Below are 17,603 nucleotides of genomic sequence, written 5' to 3'. Positions count from 1 at the left end.
CTTCTTCTAGAAAAATGATATTAACAATCCGCGAAATGTTCTAGAAAATAGACATCTGTAGCTTTCCAAGCATATAAGGCTCATTCTCTAATTCATTCTGAGCTGTTCGCAATTTGCTCCCAAAGTCAGCTGATCAAAGTTGTAGAAATCTGCCAACTCCATTCCATTGCCGTGTGTGTGTGTTTGTGTTGTCATCATCACTTCCCACTCTTCCATGCTTTAATTTCTGATTCCTTGCTGCCCATGTGGTGTGTGTGTTGCTGTTTTCTTTCCTTCTTGCTGCCCATGTGGTGTTTATACTTGCACATGCATGTTCTTCATCCATTTAGCTAGCAATAAACACATTTTCTGCCATCACATGGCAGCTATGATGTTTGAAGTTGTAGGCCAACACTTTGCACACACACATGTAGATTTCTAGCCCATTGAATCATCAAATTCGTCCATCCTCATGTCTCCATGTTTGCACCATCCAATCTTGGCCCAAAAATGCTCCAAAGTGCTCCAAAATGCATCTTCTTGCATCCTTGGCCCATAGAACCTACAAACACACAAAAATGGCTTAAACTACTAACATAACTAAGAACTAAGAACATAAATGCACGAAAACAAACATACTAAGTCGCATAAATATGCTCCTATCAAATTCCCCCACACTTAGCTTTTGCTTGTCCTCGAGCAAAACAAAGAAACAAAACATAAGAACAAAACAAAACCTAAACCTTCCAACATTTACCTTAGGGATTTTCAATGCAACATGACATGCAAAAGATCATCATAACCACATATTTTGGCCTTCCCTACCCTTGAGCACATACTTAATCATAGTCACCATATACTAGTTCACATATAACCAATTAAAACGATGTTTTGAATGTAGTAACATGCCTTAGAGAATTTGCTCAATTCCTTACAAGATACACTCTTATTTTCACTCTGAATTTCTGACTACACACCCTACACTAGGTGTATGTGAGAAGATTGATGTAAACATGAAAACGAACACTCACATATGTTTAAAGCAAAGAAAGCAATTTCTGGAGTTATTAAGCATGTATAGATATGATCTCATGACTGGAATGCTACTACTTAGATGCGAGACCCAGGGATACCATATGCTCGTACCAATCCCAAACTCCACATATTGAAACACATAACACTCAAGATTGAAGTTAAGGGTTGTAACGGGGTTAGGGGTGATTGGCTAACAATGAAAGGTAAGGAAACAAACGTTTTTTAAAGCATAATAAGCAAAGTAATGAAATTGATGCTTAGAATTCCTTTTGAATGCAGCAACTAACTTTAAACACAATGGGGTTATTCATTCAACTTTTTAGGGCCGATTTCAACTTTTTGGACCCTTTCTACAACAAACAACACTTGTGAGCCTTTCCTCACTTATTTAAAACTCTTTTTTTTTTTTTTTTTTTTTTTTTAACCCGTGCCTTATTACTTTCTTTTGGCACACTAAACACAAAACTCTCATTCCCCCACACTTGTTTTCTGCATAAGGACAATCAAAAGGAATTCATTTTAAGTCATGCTTCATTATGCTTTAAAAACAAGGGTAAGGATAGTCCTAATCTAGGCTAGGTAAGGGAAATGTGGTTTAACAAAGAAAACAGGCTAAACAAGGCTCAACGGGGTTAAACTTAAACAAATATGCACGGGATAAGCTTTTTGGCTCTAGTTCACTACAGAACTTCATCTTGAATATGTGTTATGCAAATCAATGTCATGCTTTGAATGGAACGGGCATAAGTTCTAGTATTTGGAACTAAATGATGAAACGCCTTCTAAGTAGCAACCAGGCAAAGAATGATGAGATCATGCAACGACTTTAGAAAACAAAAATGCACAGATTAATAACTCTCCAAAGAACGTATTAGGCTCAAGTCTCTCAAGGTTGTAGTGTTAGTTTGAGTTCCTTCCTTCAAGCATGTTACAAAAACTGATTTTTTTTTTTTTTTTTTTTTTGTGATTACATGTGAATTCGTAAACTATAACTATAACCAAGCATAAATCAAGAGCATATCAAACTTCCATCCATGTTTATAACTTTCTTTAACAGTCATGCAATTAAAAACCAAATCCTCATTATTTGTGTTGGAAGGTACCCTAAGACACAAACAAACACACAAAAACAACTCTTTTTGGCTTTTTCAAAACAATTTTTTTTATTTTTTTATTTTTATTTTTTATTTTTTTTTATTTTTGTCAAATTTTCGGATTTTTATGTCAAAACATACTAACATGCTTAAAAACACACTAAAAACACTTAAAACAGCAAGAAACAACATTGTAAGTGATAGGTGAATAAAATCCCACGAAAATCATGCAACAGCAACTTGTTTACCCCCCCACACTTAAATCTAACATTGTCCTCAATGTTTCAAACATAAACTCACAAAAAAGCAAACAAACAAACAACGAGGAAACATGATAAACATGGCAAAGTAAAAGCAACAGAGAGGAGGGTTAAAGAACGCAAACACCTGGTTTTGGAGTCGGAAATTCCTAGGTCTTCTCTATTTCCATGGGTTGCCTCCCAAGAAGCGCTTTCTTTAACGTCGTGCAGCCGGACGTCTATCATTCATCAATGATCTTTGGTGCCCACGGCATGGAGGGATAGATCCTCCACCACATGCTCCTCAAACAGGTCGTAATAGGGCTTCAATCGATGCCCATTAACCTTGATTTCATGTCCTGTTTTCAAGCTTTGGACTTGGACTGCACCATGAGGAAAGACATTAGTAACAATAAATGGCCCAATCCACTTGGAACGTAACTTACCGGGGAATAACCGAAGGCGAGAGTCAAATAGGAGCACTTTCTGTCCCTTGGAGAATGTTTTGGTACGAAGCATCTTGTCATGATACGCCTTGGTCTTGTCCTTGTAAATTCGAGCGTTCTCATAAGCGTCATGCCTAATCTCCTCGAGTTCATTTAGTTGGAGCTTTCTATGCACCCCGGCTGCATCTATGTCCATGTTGAAGGTCTTCACAGCCCAATGCGCCCTATGTTCCAATTCAACGGGCAAATGACATGGTTTACCATAAATGAGACGAAAAGGTGACATACCTAGAGGGGTTTTGTAGGCCGTACGATAGGCCCACAATGCATCGTCCAAGCGCAAACTCCAATCTCTCCTTGAAGGCCCCACGGTTTTCTCAAGAATTTGCTTGATCTCCCGATTTGAAACTTCCGCTTGCCCATTGGTTTGAGGATGATAAGGGGTGGATACCTTATGCGTCACTTTGTACTTCTTGAGCAAAGCTTCAATGGTTCGATTACAAAAGTGAGAGCCTCCATCACTAATGAGAACTCTAGGCATGCCAAACCTAGCAAAGATATTAGTTTTCACAAAATCTGCAACAACCTTTGAATCGTTAGTTCGGGTGGCTTTGGCTTCCACCCATTTGGAAACATAATCAACAGCTAGCAAGATATAAGTGAAACCAAAAGATGGAGGGAAAGGACCCATGAAATCTATACCCCAAACATCAAAGATTTCAACACTAAAAATGGGGGTTTGCGGCATTTGTTGTTTAGGACCAATATTGCCCGTTCTTTGGCATCTATCACAAGACATGCAAAATGTTCTAGCATCCCTAAAGATGGTAGGCCAATAGAAACCACATTCTAACACCTTAAGTGCTGTTCTTTGAGTGCCAAAGTGTCCCCCACAAGCATAAGTGTGACAAAAGGTTAGAATTGCATTAAACTCAGAATCGTGTACACACCTACGTATAACTTGGTCAGGGCAATATTTCCATAAATACGGGTCATCCCACACATAAAACCGTGCCTCTTTCTTCAATTTATCACATTGGTGTTTAAGTAATTCACTAGGAACATGTTTAGACACCAAATAATTCACCAAATCAGCATACCACGGTTCACTTACCTTGACGGACATCAGTTGCTCATCTGGGAATGTCTCTATGATAGGCACGACATCCTCCTCATGCACCATACGGCTCAAGTGGTCAGCCACCACGTTTTCACTTCTCTTCTTATCCCGGATTTCGATATCGAACTCTTGAAGAAGAAGCATCCAACGAATGAGTCGTGGTTTGGCTTCCTTCTTGGTGAATAAATACTTCAATGCTGCATGGTCAGTATAAATAATAACTTTAGTACCAAGCAAATAAGAACGGAATTTATCTAAAGCAAATACAACAGCAAGAAGTTCTTTTTCAGTGGTAGAATAATTCAATTGTGCATCATTTAAAGTCCGAGAGGCATAATAGATAACATGCGGCCTCTTTTCCTTCCTTTGCCCCAAAACAGCTCCTAATGCATAATCGGAAGCATCACACATAAGCTCAAAAGGAAAGCTCCAATCTGGTGGAACTATGATAGGGGCCGAAGTTAGCATTTCTTTTAGGTGATTGAACGCCTTCTCACACTCCTCGTTGAAGTCAAACGCCACATCTTTTTGGAGGAGACGGCAAAGAGGGTTTGAGATCTTGGAGAAGTCCTTGATAAATCGCCTATAAAATCCTGCATGACCAAGAAACGAACGAATCTCTCGAACCGAAGTAGGAGAGGGTAAGTAGCGTATAAGATCTATTTTCGATTTATCCACTTCAATTCCTCTTTCTGAAACAATATGCCCTAGAACTATGCCTTGTCTAACCATAAAGTGACATTTTTCCCAATTAAGCACAAGGTTAGTTTCTACACATCGTTTCAAAATTATTGTGAGATTTTCCAAACAACCATCAAATGAATCACCAAACACACTGAAATCATCCATAAATACCTCAATAATCTTTTCCACAAAATCTGAAAAGATACTTACCATACACCTTTGAAACGTGGCCGGAGCATTGCATAAACCAAAAGGCATGCGACGATAAGCAAAAGTACCAAAGGGGCATGTGAAAGTTGTCTTTTCTTGGTCATCCGGCGCTATGACAATCTGATTATATCCAGAATAACCATCAAGGAAACAATAAAAAGAATGACCGGCTAACCTTTCAAGCATTTGATCAATGAACGGCAAAGGGAAGTGGTCCTTCCTTGTGGTGGCGTTGAGCTTCCTATAATCAATGCACACTCTCCAACCTGTTTGGATACGGGTTGGCACAAGCTCATTCTCGGCATTTTTCACCACTGTCACTCCGGACTTCTTTGGAACACATTGCACCGGTGATACCCAACGACTATCAGAGATCGGATAAATTACTCCACAATCAAGAAGTTTGATAATCTCCTTTTTCACAACTTCCATCATTGGAGGGTTGAGACGGCGCTGAGCCTCTCGAGTTGGTTTAGCCCCCTCCCCTAGAAGTATGCGATGCATGCACGTAGTCGGGCTAATTCCCCTAATATCGGCCAAAGTCCACCCAATGGCCGTCTTGTGCTCTTTCAACACTCGGATCAACTTCTCCTCCTCTATGGCCGTGAGTGATGAGGAGACAATGACGGGCAATGTCTCGTTATCTCCCAGAAAGGCGTACTTTAAATGATCGGGCAACGGTTTAAGCTCAAGTACGGGTGCCTGAGTTACTGAGGGTAACAACTTATTAGTGGAGACTGAAATTGAAATTGGGTTAGAAGGCTTACCATGATATTGAGGTAGTGACTCAAGGGCAGCCACTATCTCGGCCTCCTCCACACTTCTAGGCACGGCAAAACCAGATTTTTGCCCAATTCCTTGTGCAATTGTTGTTTCAAGTGTATCCCTCTCCAAACAATCGAGAAAATCCTGCGCCAAATCATCAATTATATCAATAGAAAAGCAAGAATGATCGTCCTTAGGAAATTTAATACTTTCAGAAAGATTGAAATCAATGACTTCCCCATCAAATTCCATCGTTAAAGTTCCTTTAAACACATCTATCTTGGTGCGGGCTGTTTTCATGAAGGGCCTCCCTAATAGAATCGGCAATGGGGTAGAATGGGGTGAATCTTCCATGTCAAGCACGTAGAAATCCGCTGGAAAAATTAAGTCACCAACCTGCACCAAAACATCTTCCAAAACACCCTTTGGATATGCATTAGAACGATCGGCTAATTGAATTATCACACCATCATTTTTAAGCTCACCTAAGTTCATAGATGCATAAATAGAGTATGGCATAACATTAATTGAAGCCCCTAAGTCTAACATGCATTGTTCAAACTTAGTATTACCAATAACGCACGGAATTGTAAAACTACCCGGATCTTTGCATTTAGGGGGTAATTTCCTTTGTAACACGGCAGAGACATTTTCACTTACTTGAACCACCTCTTTGTTCGAAATCCTTCTCCTTGTTGTACAAAGTTCTTTTAAAAACTTAGCATACCTCGGGACTTGCTTAATCGCATCAAGGAGCGGGATATTGACTTGAACTTTCCGAAAGGTCTCTAGAATGTCCTTCTCAGCTTCTTCCTTCTTTGATTGCCTAAACCTGCCAGGAAAGGGCACATTTAGTGGAATAGAACTAGAAAAAGTTGAATTGGGACTTACCTTGGTGGTTTGGGATGGTTTAGGAGGACTAGATGAATTCGGCAAGGTTTGGTCATCCTTGGCCTTGGGCTTTTCTCCCTGTGCTTCTTCTTGCAGCAACTTGTCCTCCTCGTCTTGACTTGATTTGGATGTATTTGAGTCCGTTCCAACCTGTTTACCACTTTTTAACATGATGGCCTTAGCGGTTTCAAATCCTCCCTTCGGGTTCATAACGGTTGAACTAGGCAATCTGCCTTGTTCTCTAATTTGCCCCATAAATTCTGCAATTTGACCCATTTGCTTCTCCAAATTGTCCACCCGTTTGTCTTGGATTTGTCTCTCCTTATTTTGAGTTTGTACTTCCTGCGTCAAAGTAGTAAGTAACTTAACAATGTGATCATTATCCAAAGACATACCTGAGGTTGTTGGGGCAGATTGCACTTGGTTTTGATTGGGGACGAATGGCTTTGTATAAAAGCCCGGTGGTTGCTGCCTAAATCCTCCTTGTTGTTGGGGTTGTTGAGGATCCCGCCATTTGAAATTTGGATGGTCTCTCCACCCCGGATTGTAGGTATTAGAGTATGGATCATGGCGTGGTTGATTTTGGTTCCCAAAACCCACGGCATTGGCAGATTCCCAACCCCCATTCTCAATTAATTGAGGGCATTGATCATTTGCATGTCCTTACATAGAGCACACGCCACACACACTTGGTCCATGAATCTTCATTCCCTCGGCCAACTGAGAAACAATAGAAGTAAGGTTAGCTAATTGGGATTGAATTTCGGGCATAGAACTTACCTCATTCACTTGTGGCCGTGGGTGGTCTCTTTGTCCAACACCTTCGTATTGTTGTGCATTATGTGCTCGGTTGGCAATTAGAACTTTTGCAGCCCCCGGAGTTTTATCCACCAGCGCACCTCCCGCCGAGGCATCAAGCATTTGGCGTTCCATGGGAAGGAGTCCTTCGTAGAAGTATTGAATGAGCAGCTCCTCCTTCATTTGATGTTGTGGACAAGAAGCAACAAGTGATTTAAAACGTTCATAATAAGAAGGAAACGATTCACCTTGATTTTGTTGGATGCCACTAATCCGTTTCCTCAAGAGAATGACTCTTGAAGTTGGGAAAAACTTCTCCAAGAAAGCTCTTTTCATACTATCCCAAGATGTAACCGTTCCGGGTGCTAACTCGTAAAGCCAATCCTTCGTCTTTTCCAAAAGTGAGAATGGAAAAGCCTTCATCATCAGAATGTTCCCGTCGACATTTATGGGTGTCATGCTCGAACAAACAACCTCGAATTCCTTGAGATGCTTGTTTGGCTCTTCCATGGAAAGCCCATGGTATTTCGGAATGTGGTGCAACAAGCTTGACTTCAACTCGAATTCATCGGTCTTGCCTTGGGCAGCCGCGGGGTATTGAATGCATAATGGTGCGGCATTGGTCAACCCCGAGGCCGAAAGCTCTTTAATGGTCCGATTGTCCGCTGCCATAACTTCTTCTTTCTCTTCTTCAAACTCAGATTCGGCCTCTGAACTTGAACTAGGTTCACTAGGTTCGGGATGCCTCCTCTTTCTTCTCAAATCACGTTCAAAATCGTTGTTAAAGTCCAAGATATGCACAGTTTGAGAACTCCGCGTCATGCATTAGTACCTAAACCAAGAAAACAAAACAAAATAAGAAACTAGGTAAATTACACTAAAAACACACGGCAAAAACACAAGGGATTAGCAATTTGCTAATCCCCGGCAACGGCGCCAAAATTTGATGTGAGAATTACTTGACACACAAATTAAACCCTATTGATGACAATTGTAGTAATGATGCAAGTAGGGATCGTTCTAGACCGGGGATTAACTAGGGATGCTAATCAACAAATATAAGACTCAAGAATATAAGAAGAAACTTAAAAACACAAAAGTAGGTTTTAAAACACTAAACTAGACTCAAAGAGTTCAAAACACTTTAAGGCACAAACTAAACAAACTTAAACACACTTCGATACAAGAAAGTAAATGGGAGGTATTGGTTTGGATGAGATTGAGATAACAACAAAAAGTAAAACTAAATAGATGGTTGATGGATTAGCTAGAGATCCATTCTTCACACATGACACACTTGTACATGAATTGATTTCCAATTGCTTTTCAATAGATTATGAAACTCAACACCCCAGATTAACCGTGATGCACTAATTAATTCTCAGATTTTCCTTGATTTATTGAATTGGATGAATGCATACGACAATCCAAATTATTCTCCAAAAGTCCTCTACATGAATGCATAATAGAGATACAATTAAAGATCATTACGTTCTATGAAAATCATAAGTGTTAACGAGGCATTCGTAACTATGAATGCATGATACGTTTGCCAAGAATTCAATTAACGCGATTGTGACTAGCAACCTTCACTACCAATGAATATAAACTTGTAACGATTAGGTGAAACTCATTTATATCCTAGCATCAAATTCATGCATGAAAACTAAGTATGCATCCTTAATCAACATACAAGAATTAGTTTTGAAGAAAGTAGTTAATTGAATTGCATTCACAACTTATTAAATCACAATTGGAAGAAATCAATTCATATCTCAAACATGTTCATGGCTTCGAACTTCACCCTAGCTAAGTAAGGGTTTAGTTCCTCATACTTGCAATTAAACAAAAACAATTGATATTAAACATAGAGAAACAAAGTAGAAGACACCTAGAATGCTCCAACAACTCCAATGGAATGGCTAGCACAACTCCAAGCACTCCTCCTTCTTTGCAAGCCTTGGAACTAATGGAAATGTGTATGAATGGCTGTGTCTCATCCTTGAAGGCTGAATGGTGCTTATATAGAGGTTGGAAATGTCAAGCAATTGCAAGGTAATGGACAAGGGAAAAAAAACCCACGGCAATGAAGGAAGATGCTGCCAGCTTTTTGCCTTGTGTGTGTGTGCTGTCTTTGTGTTCTTTCCACCTAGAAATAATCATGCCAAAGCCACCCAAAGCTATAAGTGGGAGACCAACAAGAAATCCACTTCATAGTGGTCCAATTTCCTTGCTTTTCTGCTGTCCATTCACTCCCCTTGTTTTATTTCTTTTCTTTTGTTTGCTTTCAATTCCAATCTGCAAGTTGTCGTCAGCTAGACCTTCCCTTACTCAAATGCCTATAACTTCTTCTAGAAAAATGATATTAACAATCCGCGAAATGTTCTAGAAAATAGACATCTGTAGCTTTCCAAGCATATAAGGCTCATTCTCTAATTCATTCTGAGCTGTTCGCAATTTGCTCCCAAAGTCAGCTGATCAAAGTTGTAGAAATCTGCCAACTCCATTCCATTGCCGTGTGTGTGTGTTTGTGTTGTCATCATCACTTCCCACTCTTCCATGCTTTAATTTCTGATTCCTTGCTGCCCATGTGGTGTGTGTGTTGCTGTTTTCTTTCCTTCTTGCTGCCCATGTGGTGTTTATACTTGCACATGCATGTTCTTCATCCATTTAGCTAGCAATAAACACATTTTCTGCCATCACATGGCAGCTATGATGTTTGAAGTTGTAGGCCAACACTTTGCACACACACATGTAGATTTCTAGCCCATTGAATCATCAAATTCGTCCATCCTCATGTCTCCATGTTTGCACCATCCAATCTTGGCCCAAAAATGCTCCAAAGTGCTCCAAAATGCATCTTCTTGCATCCTTGGCCCATAGAACCTACAAACACACAAAAATGGCTTAAACTACTAACATAACTAAGAACTAAGAACATAAATGCACGAAAACAAACATACTAAGTCGCATAAATATGCTCCTATCACTTACAATTCGGATTGGAGAGATTATTCAGATTACATAGAACCTCAACAATGCCAACAAGATGGATATTGGCAACAAGAAGAGGAGTTCTATTCAAGACCTATGCAGCCATCACAACCTCATATACAATATGCTCAATCAAACTCAGGTTCGTCAACAGATTATGATCGAATTTTTTATGAAATAAATTCTTTGGTGCAGGGCTCACAAAATGAAGCCAAGGAGGCTAAAAAAGATGGATATTGGTAGCAATCTGAGGAGTTTTATTTAACACCTATGCAGCCACCACAGCTTCCCCTACAACAATTCCAATCAAATTCAAGTATGTCCACGGATAGTGATCAAATTTTTCAATTACTAACCTCTTTGGTGCAGGGGCAGCAAAATCAAAATGAAACAACGCTCAATCAAGCTAAGGAGATAAGCGAATTGAAAATCAACTTGGGGAGATTATGGAGTTCACGGCACAAATTCAAGAGCAAGGTGAACTCTCCAACTCAACTATTGAAAATTTGAAGGAAGATTTTGAAATCCATGATGCTATCACTTTGGGAAGTGCTATGGAGGTTGGAAGTGAACCCAAGACATCCAAACCAAGCCAAAACATGGATGAACAGCTGCTGCTCGAAGAAGAAGAGAATAACAAGGCCACGGCAAGGGAAGAACCACCCTTGCCGCAACCCCATATGCCTTCTATGCCGTCCACTACAACTAAGATAAGCCTAAATTCAATTCGTCTTGACCCCATTTCACCAAATGTCCTTATTCATTGCAGGATCATGCAATCCAAGGAAGAAGAGGGTGAGAAAGGCATTTTCGAAACCTTTCCAAAGAATCAAGAGCAAGAAGTGGATGGGGAATGTCTAGAATTCATCAAAGAAGATACACTTGAGACGAAAAATACCAAAGAAGTTGGATTTTATGACACGGGACAAGTCATAACTCTCAAAACACCAAATCTGGCCAAGTCCCTTATCCCTGCAACCTTCAAAGATGTGGTGTTCGTAATTGAGTTTGTGTCGGAGCAAGCAAGTAAGCCATCTTTTCCAACTTCGATTTTATTTTATACTAACTTGCTGATTTTGATCATTCAGGCACCTACACTAGAATTTAAACCATTGTCGGATCACGTCAAGTATCACCTTCCATTCAAGGATAAATTCCATGCTATGGGCCTTATCCAAGCTTAGAAGGAAGTTTCGACCGGCTGGAAGACATTAAACCAAGCGCTTCTTGGGAGGCAACCCATGTATTAAAAAAAAAAAAAGATCTTTGAATCGCTCCACAATCAGTTTTGCGTTTCTAAAAACCTTCCATTTTCTGCATTTTTATTTTGCCATGATTGTCATTTTTATTTGTTGCTTGTTTAATTGTTTTTGGTGTGGGTTTATTTTTAAAACATTGACAGATATGCAAGGTATTTTTACATTAAAATTTGTTGAAAATGAACAGGAGGCAGAAAAATACAAGAGGAAGCCTTCACAAAGGCTACTTAGGAGAAGTCTAAGTAGTTGGCGGAACCTCAGCAGTCAGCAGAGCCACAGAAGGAGGAGGTATCGGAGGTTGATCATTTGAAGCTTCACTACGCGGTACAGTCCCAGAAGACGAAGGCAAATGCTGTTGGAACAAACCCACAAACCTCTGATGATCAAGTAAAATCTGACCATCAGATTCCTGCATCTGGTCATTCTTCCTCTTCATGTTTGTAGCATAGTTATGTGCAAGCCTGTCTAACCGTTTATTCTCATGCTTGAGCCCTCTAATCTCCTGTTTGAGACTCATCACTTTAGCCGCCAATGATTCAACTTGACGGGTTCGAGCAAATAGACATTGGGCCATATTAGACACAGAACCTGCACACTGCACACTGAGAGCCAGAGATTCCTTAACAGCCAACTCATCAGACCGTTTGGAAAGTAGTCTGTTATCTTTGGGAGTGACAAGGTTCCGGGCCAGCACCGCAGCGGTCATCTCATTCTTCATCACCGAATCCCCAACGGTAAGAGGACCAGTAGGGGATATGAAGGATGGGCGCCATATGTTGTTTAGAGAAGGCATGTATGCCTCTTTACCAAGGTTCAAGTCGAAATGACGGTCGGAGGGGCCAGACATTTTCAAAGGTGTTGAAGAAAGAAGAGATCAGACAAATCGAGATCTTAGAAGTGCAATGAAGGGAGTTTCTACAGGCGGAAATTCAAGTGTGATTTGAAAGGAACTGCGTGCCTCTATAAAAATCAGCACTCGACGGGATTTCAGAGATCGAAGAGGGGAGCTCAAAAATCGAAAAGGCCAATTCAAAAATCAAAGAGGCACTAGCTTTCTAAAAAGCTGGGCTTGCTCAGAAACCACGGGCCATCCTCTTTTCCAGATTTGTCCGCACTTGTCACATGCAACCTCTGTACTCGACGGAGCTCAGAATCGAAGAGGCAAGCTTAGAAATAGGAGAGGCATTTGCTTTTCCAGACGTGTCAACATCTGTCACATGCACACTCAGCCTTGCGAAAATCACGGGTAATTTATCGAAGCGCCGATTCTAGATATCGAAGAGGCGCTAGCTTTTTCAAAAGCTGGGCTTGCTCAGAAACCATGGGCCATCCTCTTTTCCAGATTTGTCTGCACTTGTCACATGCAACCTTTGCACTCGACGGAGCTCAGAAATCGAAGAGGCAAGCTCAGAAATTAAAGAGGCACTTGCTTTTCCAGATGTGTCAGCGCCTGTCACATGCACACTTAGCCTTGCGGAAATTACGGGTAATCTGTCGAAGATTTCTTGTGAAGAAGGCACGTGAAGTTTACTATTAAATCATCCAATGGTTGCCGACAAGAGTGAAAGAATAGTACTGGTTATTAATTCCTATAAATGTCAACCTTCACTCTCCATTGCAAGGCAGACATACATAACCTTTCTTCATCTCCGAGATTGGCTTCCCAACGAAGCCTCTCAAGTCACTCAGTGTTCCTTATTCCTTGGGGTACCTTTGCAAACAACTCATCCAAAGCAAAAGTATTTCATATCATGAAGGTTGAAAGCAAGAGTATCTCATATCATGCTTTCTCCCTGTCCTTCTCTTTGTCGTTGTTTTCAACTGCGGGATAAGGAGAAAGAGAGCAATCAGCCAGCACTTGGTATCAATTTTCCGATCTGGAACCGACTGCCTGGAACCCCTTCCTAATTGCTTACCTAGCCTTGCTCTCGAGTACTCATCTTCAACATCTTATGCTTCCTTTTCGTCTACCACATCTCTCTGGGGAACAAATAAGGGAAGTGAAAATGATACCTCGAAGCATGTGGAGACAATGTGCTAATTCATCCTCAGCTAGGGACAAGGAGAAAGAAAGCAAATGGTGGGCACTTCGAAAGATTGAAGAAAGAAACAGACCATCACCTCTACCTCGTGCCTGCCTGCTGTGCAGAAGAAACAAGTGGAGAAGAATGCAGACTGCACAATCAAATCAACCCAGTAGAAGGAGTCTGATTCGAAACCAAGGAACTCTGATAGTCTTTGCTTAGAATTCCAAACCAATTCGAGATCAAAGTTGTGGAAAGTCAACAAGATCATCTATCTTCAAAACCAGATTTGCGTTCTTAAAGTCTACTCTGTCTGGTTTTTACTTTGCTATACTTGTCATATTTATTCGTTGTTTGTTTGTTTGCTTGTTTTTGTGTGAGTTTGTGCTTGAAACATTGAGGACAATGTTTGATTTAAGTGTGGGGGGGGGGGTAACCAAGTTGTTTTGCAAGAAATTCGTAAGAGTTTATCACCCATTACTTCTAGTGTTGTTCCTTGCTGTTTTAAGTGTTTTTAAGCTGTTTTGGAGTGTTTTAGTGTGTTCTGACATAAAAATCGGAAAATCACATAAAAATTTGAAAAATTGTTTTGAAAAACCCAAAAAGAGTTGTTTTTATGTGTTTATTTTTGTCTTAGGGTAGCTTCTAACACAATGATGAGGATTTGGTTTTTAATTACATGACTGTTAAAGAGAGTTATAAACATGGATGAAAAGTTGATTTACTCTTTGGTGTATGCTTGGTTGTGGTTATAATTTATGAATTCACATGCAATCATAAAGGAAAAATCAGTTTTTGTAACATGCTTGAAGGAAGGAACTCAAATGAACGCTACAACCTTGTGAGACTTGAGCCTAAAACGTTTATTTGGAGAGTTAATAATATGTGCACCATTGTGTTCTAAAGTCGTTGCATGATCTCATTATTCTTTGCTTTCTTGCTACTTAGAAGGCGTTTCATCATTTAGTTCCAAATGCTAGAACTCATGCCTATTTCATTCAAAGCATGCTATTGATTTGCATAACACATATTCAAGATGAAGTTGTGTAGTGACCACCAAAGCCAAATTGCCGTGCCCCTATTTCATTATGTGTTTAAGTTTAACCCTGTTGAGCCTTGTTAAGTGATAGGAGCATATTTATGCGACTTAGTTAGCTTGTTCTTGTGCATTTATATTGTTATTTCTTAGTCAATTATGTATTTTAAGCTATTTTCGTGTATTTGGAGCATTTTTGGGCCAAGATTGGATAGTGCAAACATGGAGACATGAGGATGGACATTTTTGATGATTTGAAGGTAGAAATCAGCATATGTGTGTGCAAGTGTGTTGACCTACAACTCCAAACATCCATCCACTACACCCATTACATCCACTCATTACCAAACATCCATCCACTACACCCATTACAACCACTCATTACCAAACATCCACCCACTACATCCATTACGTCCACTCATTACCAAACATCCACCCACTACACCCATTACATCCACTCATTACCAAACATCCATCCACCACACCCATTACATCAACTCATTACCAACATCCACCCACTACACCCATTACATCCACTCATTACCAAACATCCATCCACTACACCCATTACATCCACTCATTACCAACATCCACCCACTACACCCATTACATCCACTCATTACCAAACATCCATCCACTACACCCATTACATCCACTCATTACAAAACATTCACCCACTACACCCATTACATCCACTCATTACCACAACATACACCACTACCACCTTAATTAGATGGTGGTCCTCTCCCTAGCCTATAAATACATCCACCCTTCACCATAACAAGGGGGAGGAGAAAAGATCCATCAAAAGACACTACATTCACATCTCACAACTCCATACACTTACACTTTCATTACTTGGCCAGGAGAACACAATCCACCCATCCACCCTTCACCATAACTCACCTATATCCATCCACCACCATAATTTACCACTCATCCATCAAACCACACCTTGTGCCGCAACAAAGAGAAGATGGACGACCCTTGGACGTGCTTGCCATTCAAGTTGGATTGTTGGAGAGTTTTTAGGTGTTTTCTTTCTTTTGTTTTCAATGTCTAAATTTGTTTATCTTTGCTTTGTGAGTACGAGGAAATAAACCCCCCTTAGCTAGGGGGGAATTCGAACCCATGTTCATGCTTGCAATATGATTTGATTACCTTCAGTTGTGATTTCATAAGTTGTGAATTCAATTTGTTTAACTGCTTGATTGATAACCTATTCGTGTATGTTTATTAAGAGTGCACACTTAGTTTGCATGCATGAATATGATGCTAGAGTATAAGGGAGTTTCACCTAATAGTTACAAACTTATATTCACAAGTAGTGGAGGTCGCTTATAAATGATCGCGTTAAATAAATTCTTGGCAGGAGTTTCATGCTCATCATAGTAACGAATGCCTTGTCAATACTTATAGTTTTTATAATGCTTAATGATCTTTGATTGTATCTTTATTGTGCTGTTCACATAAAGAACTTTTGAAGAATGCTTGAATTGTTGTATGCACTTTCCCATCCAATTAAACAACTTAAGGAGAACTTAAACGTTAATTTAAGCGGACTTAATTAACCTGAGGTGTTGAGTTTCATGATTGATCAAAAGAACAACTGAAAATTGGTTCATGTGCAAGTATGTCATGTGTGGAGAAGAACCTCCTAGCTAGCCTTCCATCCATTCAATTTACTCAAATTTGTGCAGATTTCATTAGTTCTTTAATTTACTTGTTTTGTTTTCAAATTCGTCAAAACCAAAACCCCCTTTACTTTAAAGTGTTTTATTAGTCAAAATCTGTTTTGATTTGTGTTTTTAGGTGTCCCAAAAGTGTGTTAGAGTCTAAATCTGCCCAGTTTGTGTTTTAGGCAGATTTGAGCGTTTTTAGCTTGTTTTGAGTCCTTTGAGTTTGTTTTAAGTTCTTTGAGTCTAGTTTAGTGTTTTTAACTTTGTTTATATTTTTTTAAGTCAGTTTAGAGGTTTTAGCAAGCCCTCCTAATCCCCGGTTTAGAACGATCCCTACTTGCATTTATACTACAATTTGACAAGAAAAGAGTTTAATTTGTGTGTTAAGTTAATTTTCGCATCAAATTTTTGGCGCCGTTGTCGGGGATTATCAACTTTGCTAATCCCCCGTTGTTTCTTTTTCATGTTTTTTGTTTTAGTTACTGACTTTGTTTCTATTTGTGTCTTTTATTTTTACTTGTGATATTTGATTTAGTTTTGTTTCCTTGATTTTAGGGACTAGAGAAGTAAGACATGGATTTTGCTACCATTCTAGCTCAATTGGCGAAACTTACTTCTCAATTGTCACAATATGCCGAAAGGATCACAATGCAAAGTGTCCCTACATGTGGTGTGTCCTATGGGCAAGGATATCTAACTCATCAATGTTCTCAATTCACTGCGAATGAAGATGCTTGGGGTTATCAAAGCCATAGCCAATCATAGGACAACATGTTTTCCAATGCTTACAATTCTGATTGGAGAGATTATTTAGATTACATGTGTGGAGAACCGCAACAATTCCAACAAGATGGATATTGGCAACAAGAAGACGAGTTCTATCACTGGCCATATGAACCATCAAAGCCACCACAACAATCTGCCCAATTCAATTCAGGTACATCTTTGGATAATGATATGTTTAATAAGTTACTCACCTCTTTGAACCAGGATGTAGAAAACCGAAACAAAGAGGTGCAAAATCAAGCCAAGAAGACGGGCGAATTGGAAAAGCAATTTAGGCAGATTATGGAGTTCAAGGTACAAATTCAAGAGCAAAGTGAATTCTCCAACTCAATTGTTGAAAATTTGAAGGAATATTTTGAAATCCATGATGCTATCACTTTGGGAAGTGCTATGGAGGTTGGAGGTGAACCCAAGACATCCAAACCAAGCCAAAACATGGATGAACAGCTGCTGCTCGAAGAAGAGGAGAATAACAAGGCCACGGCAAGAGAAGAGCCACCCTTGCCGCAACCCCATATGCCATCTATACCGTCCACTACAACCAAGGTAAGCCTAAATTCAATT

The 17,603-nt window shown here is 39.8% G+C and overlaps 1 protein-coding gene across 1 annotated transcript; it reads right to left on the bottom strand.

The window, feature by feature from the left end:
- Positions 1–7,111: 7,111 nt before the first annotated feature.
- LOC139187948 (uncharacterized) lies at positions 7,112–9,285 on the bottom strand. Its single transcript, XM_070804602.1, has 2 exons — positions 9,153–9,285; positions 7,112–8,093 (listed from the first exon to the last, which is right to left on the bottom strand). The coding sequence occupies exon 2, from the start codon at positions 8,081–8,083 to the stop codon at positions 7,127–7,129; it is 957 nt and encodes a 318-aa protein (XP_070660703.1). The 5' UTR covers positions 8,084–8,093; positions 9,153–9,285; the 3' UTR covers positions 7,112–7,126.
- Positions 9,286–17,603: the final 8,318 nt, after the last annotated feature.

The sequence above is a fragment of the Malus domestica genome, chromosome 09 (genome assembly GCF_042453785.1).
Source record: "Malus domestica chromosome 09, GDT2T_hap1".
Classification (NCBI taxonomy): domain Eukaryota; kingdom Viridiplantae; phylum Streptophyta; class Magnoliopsida; order Rosales; family Rosaceae; genus Malus; species Malus domestica.
This window is presented reverse-complemented; position numbering and strand designations above follow the sequence as displayed.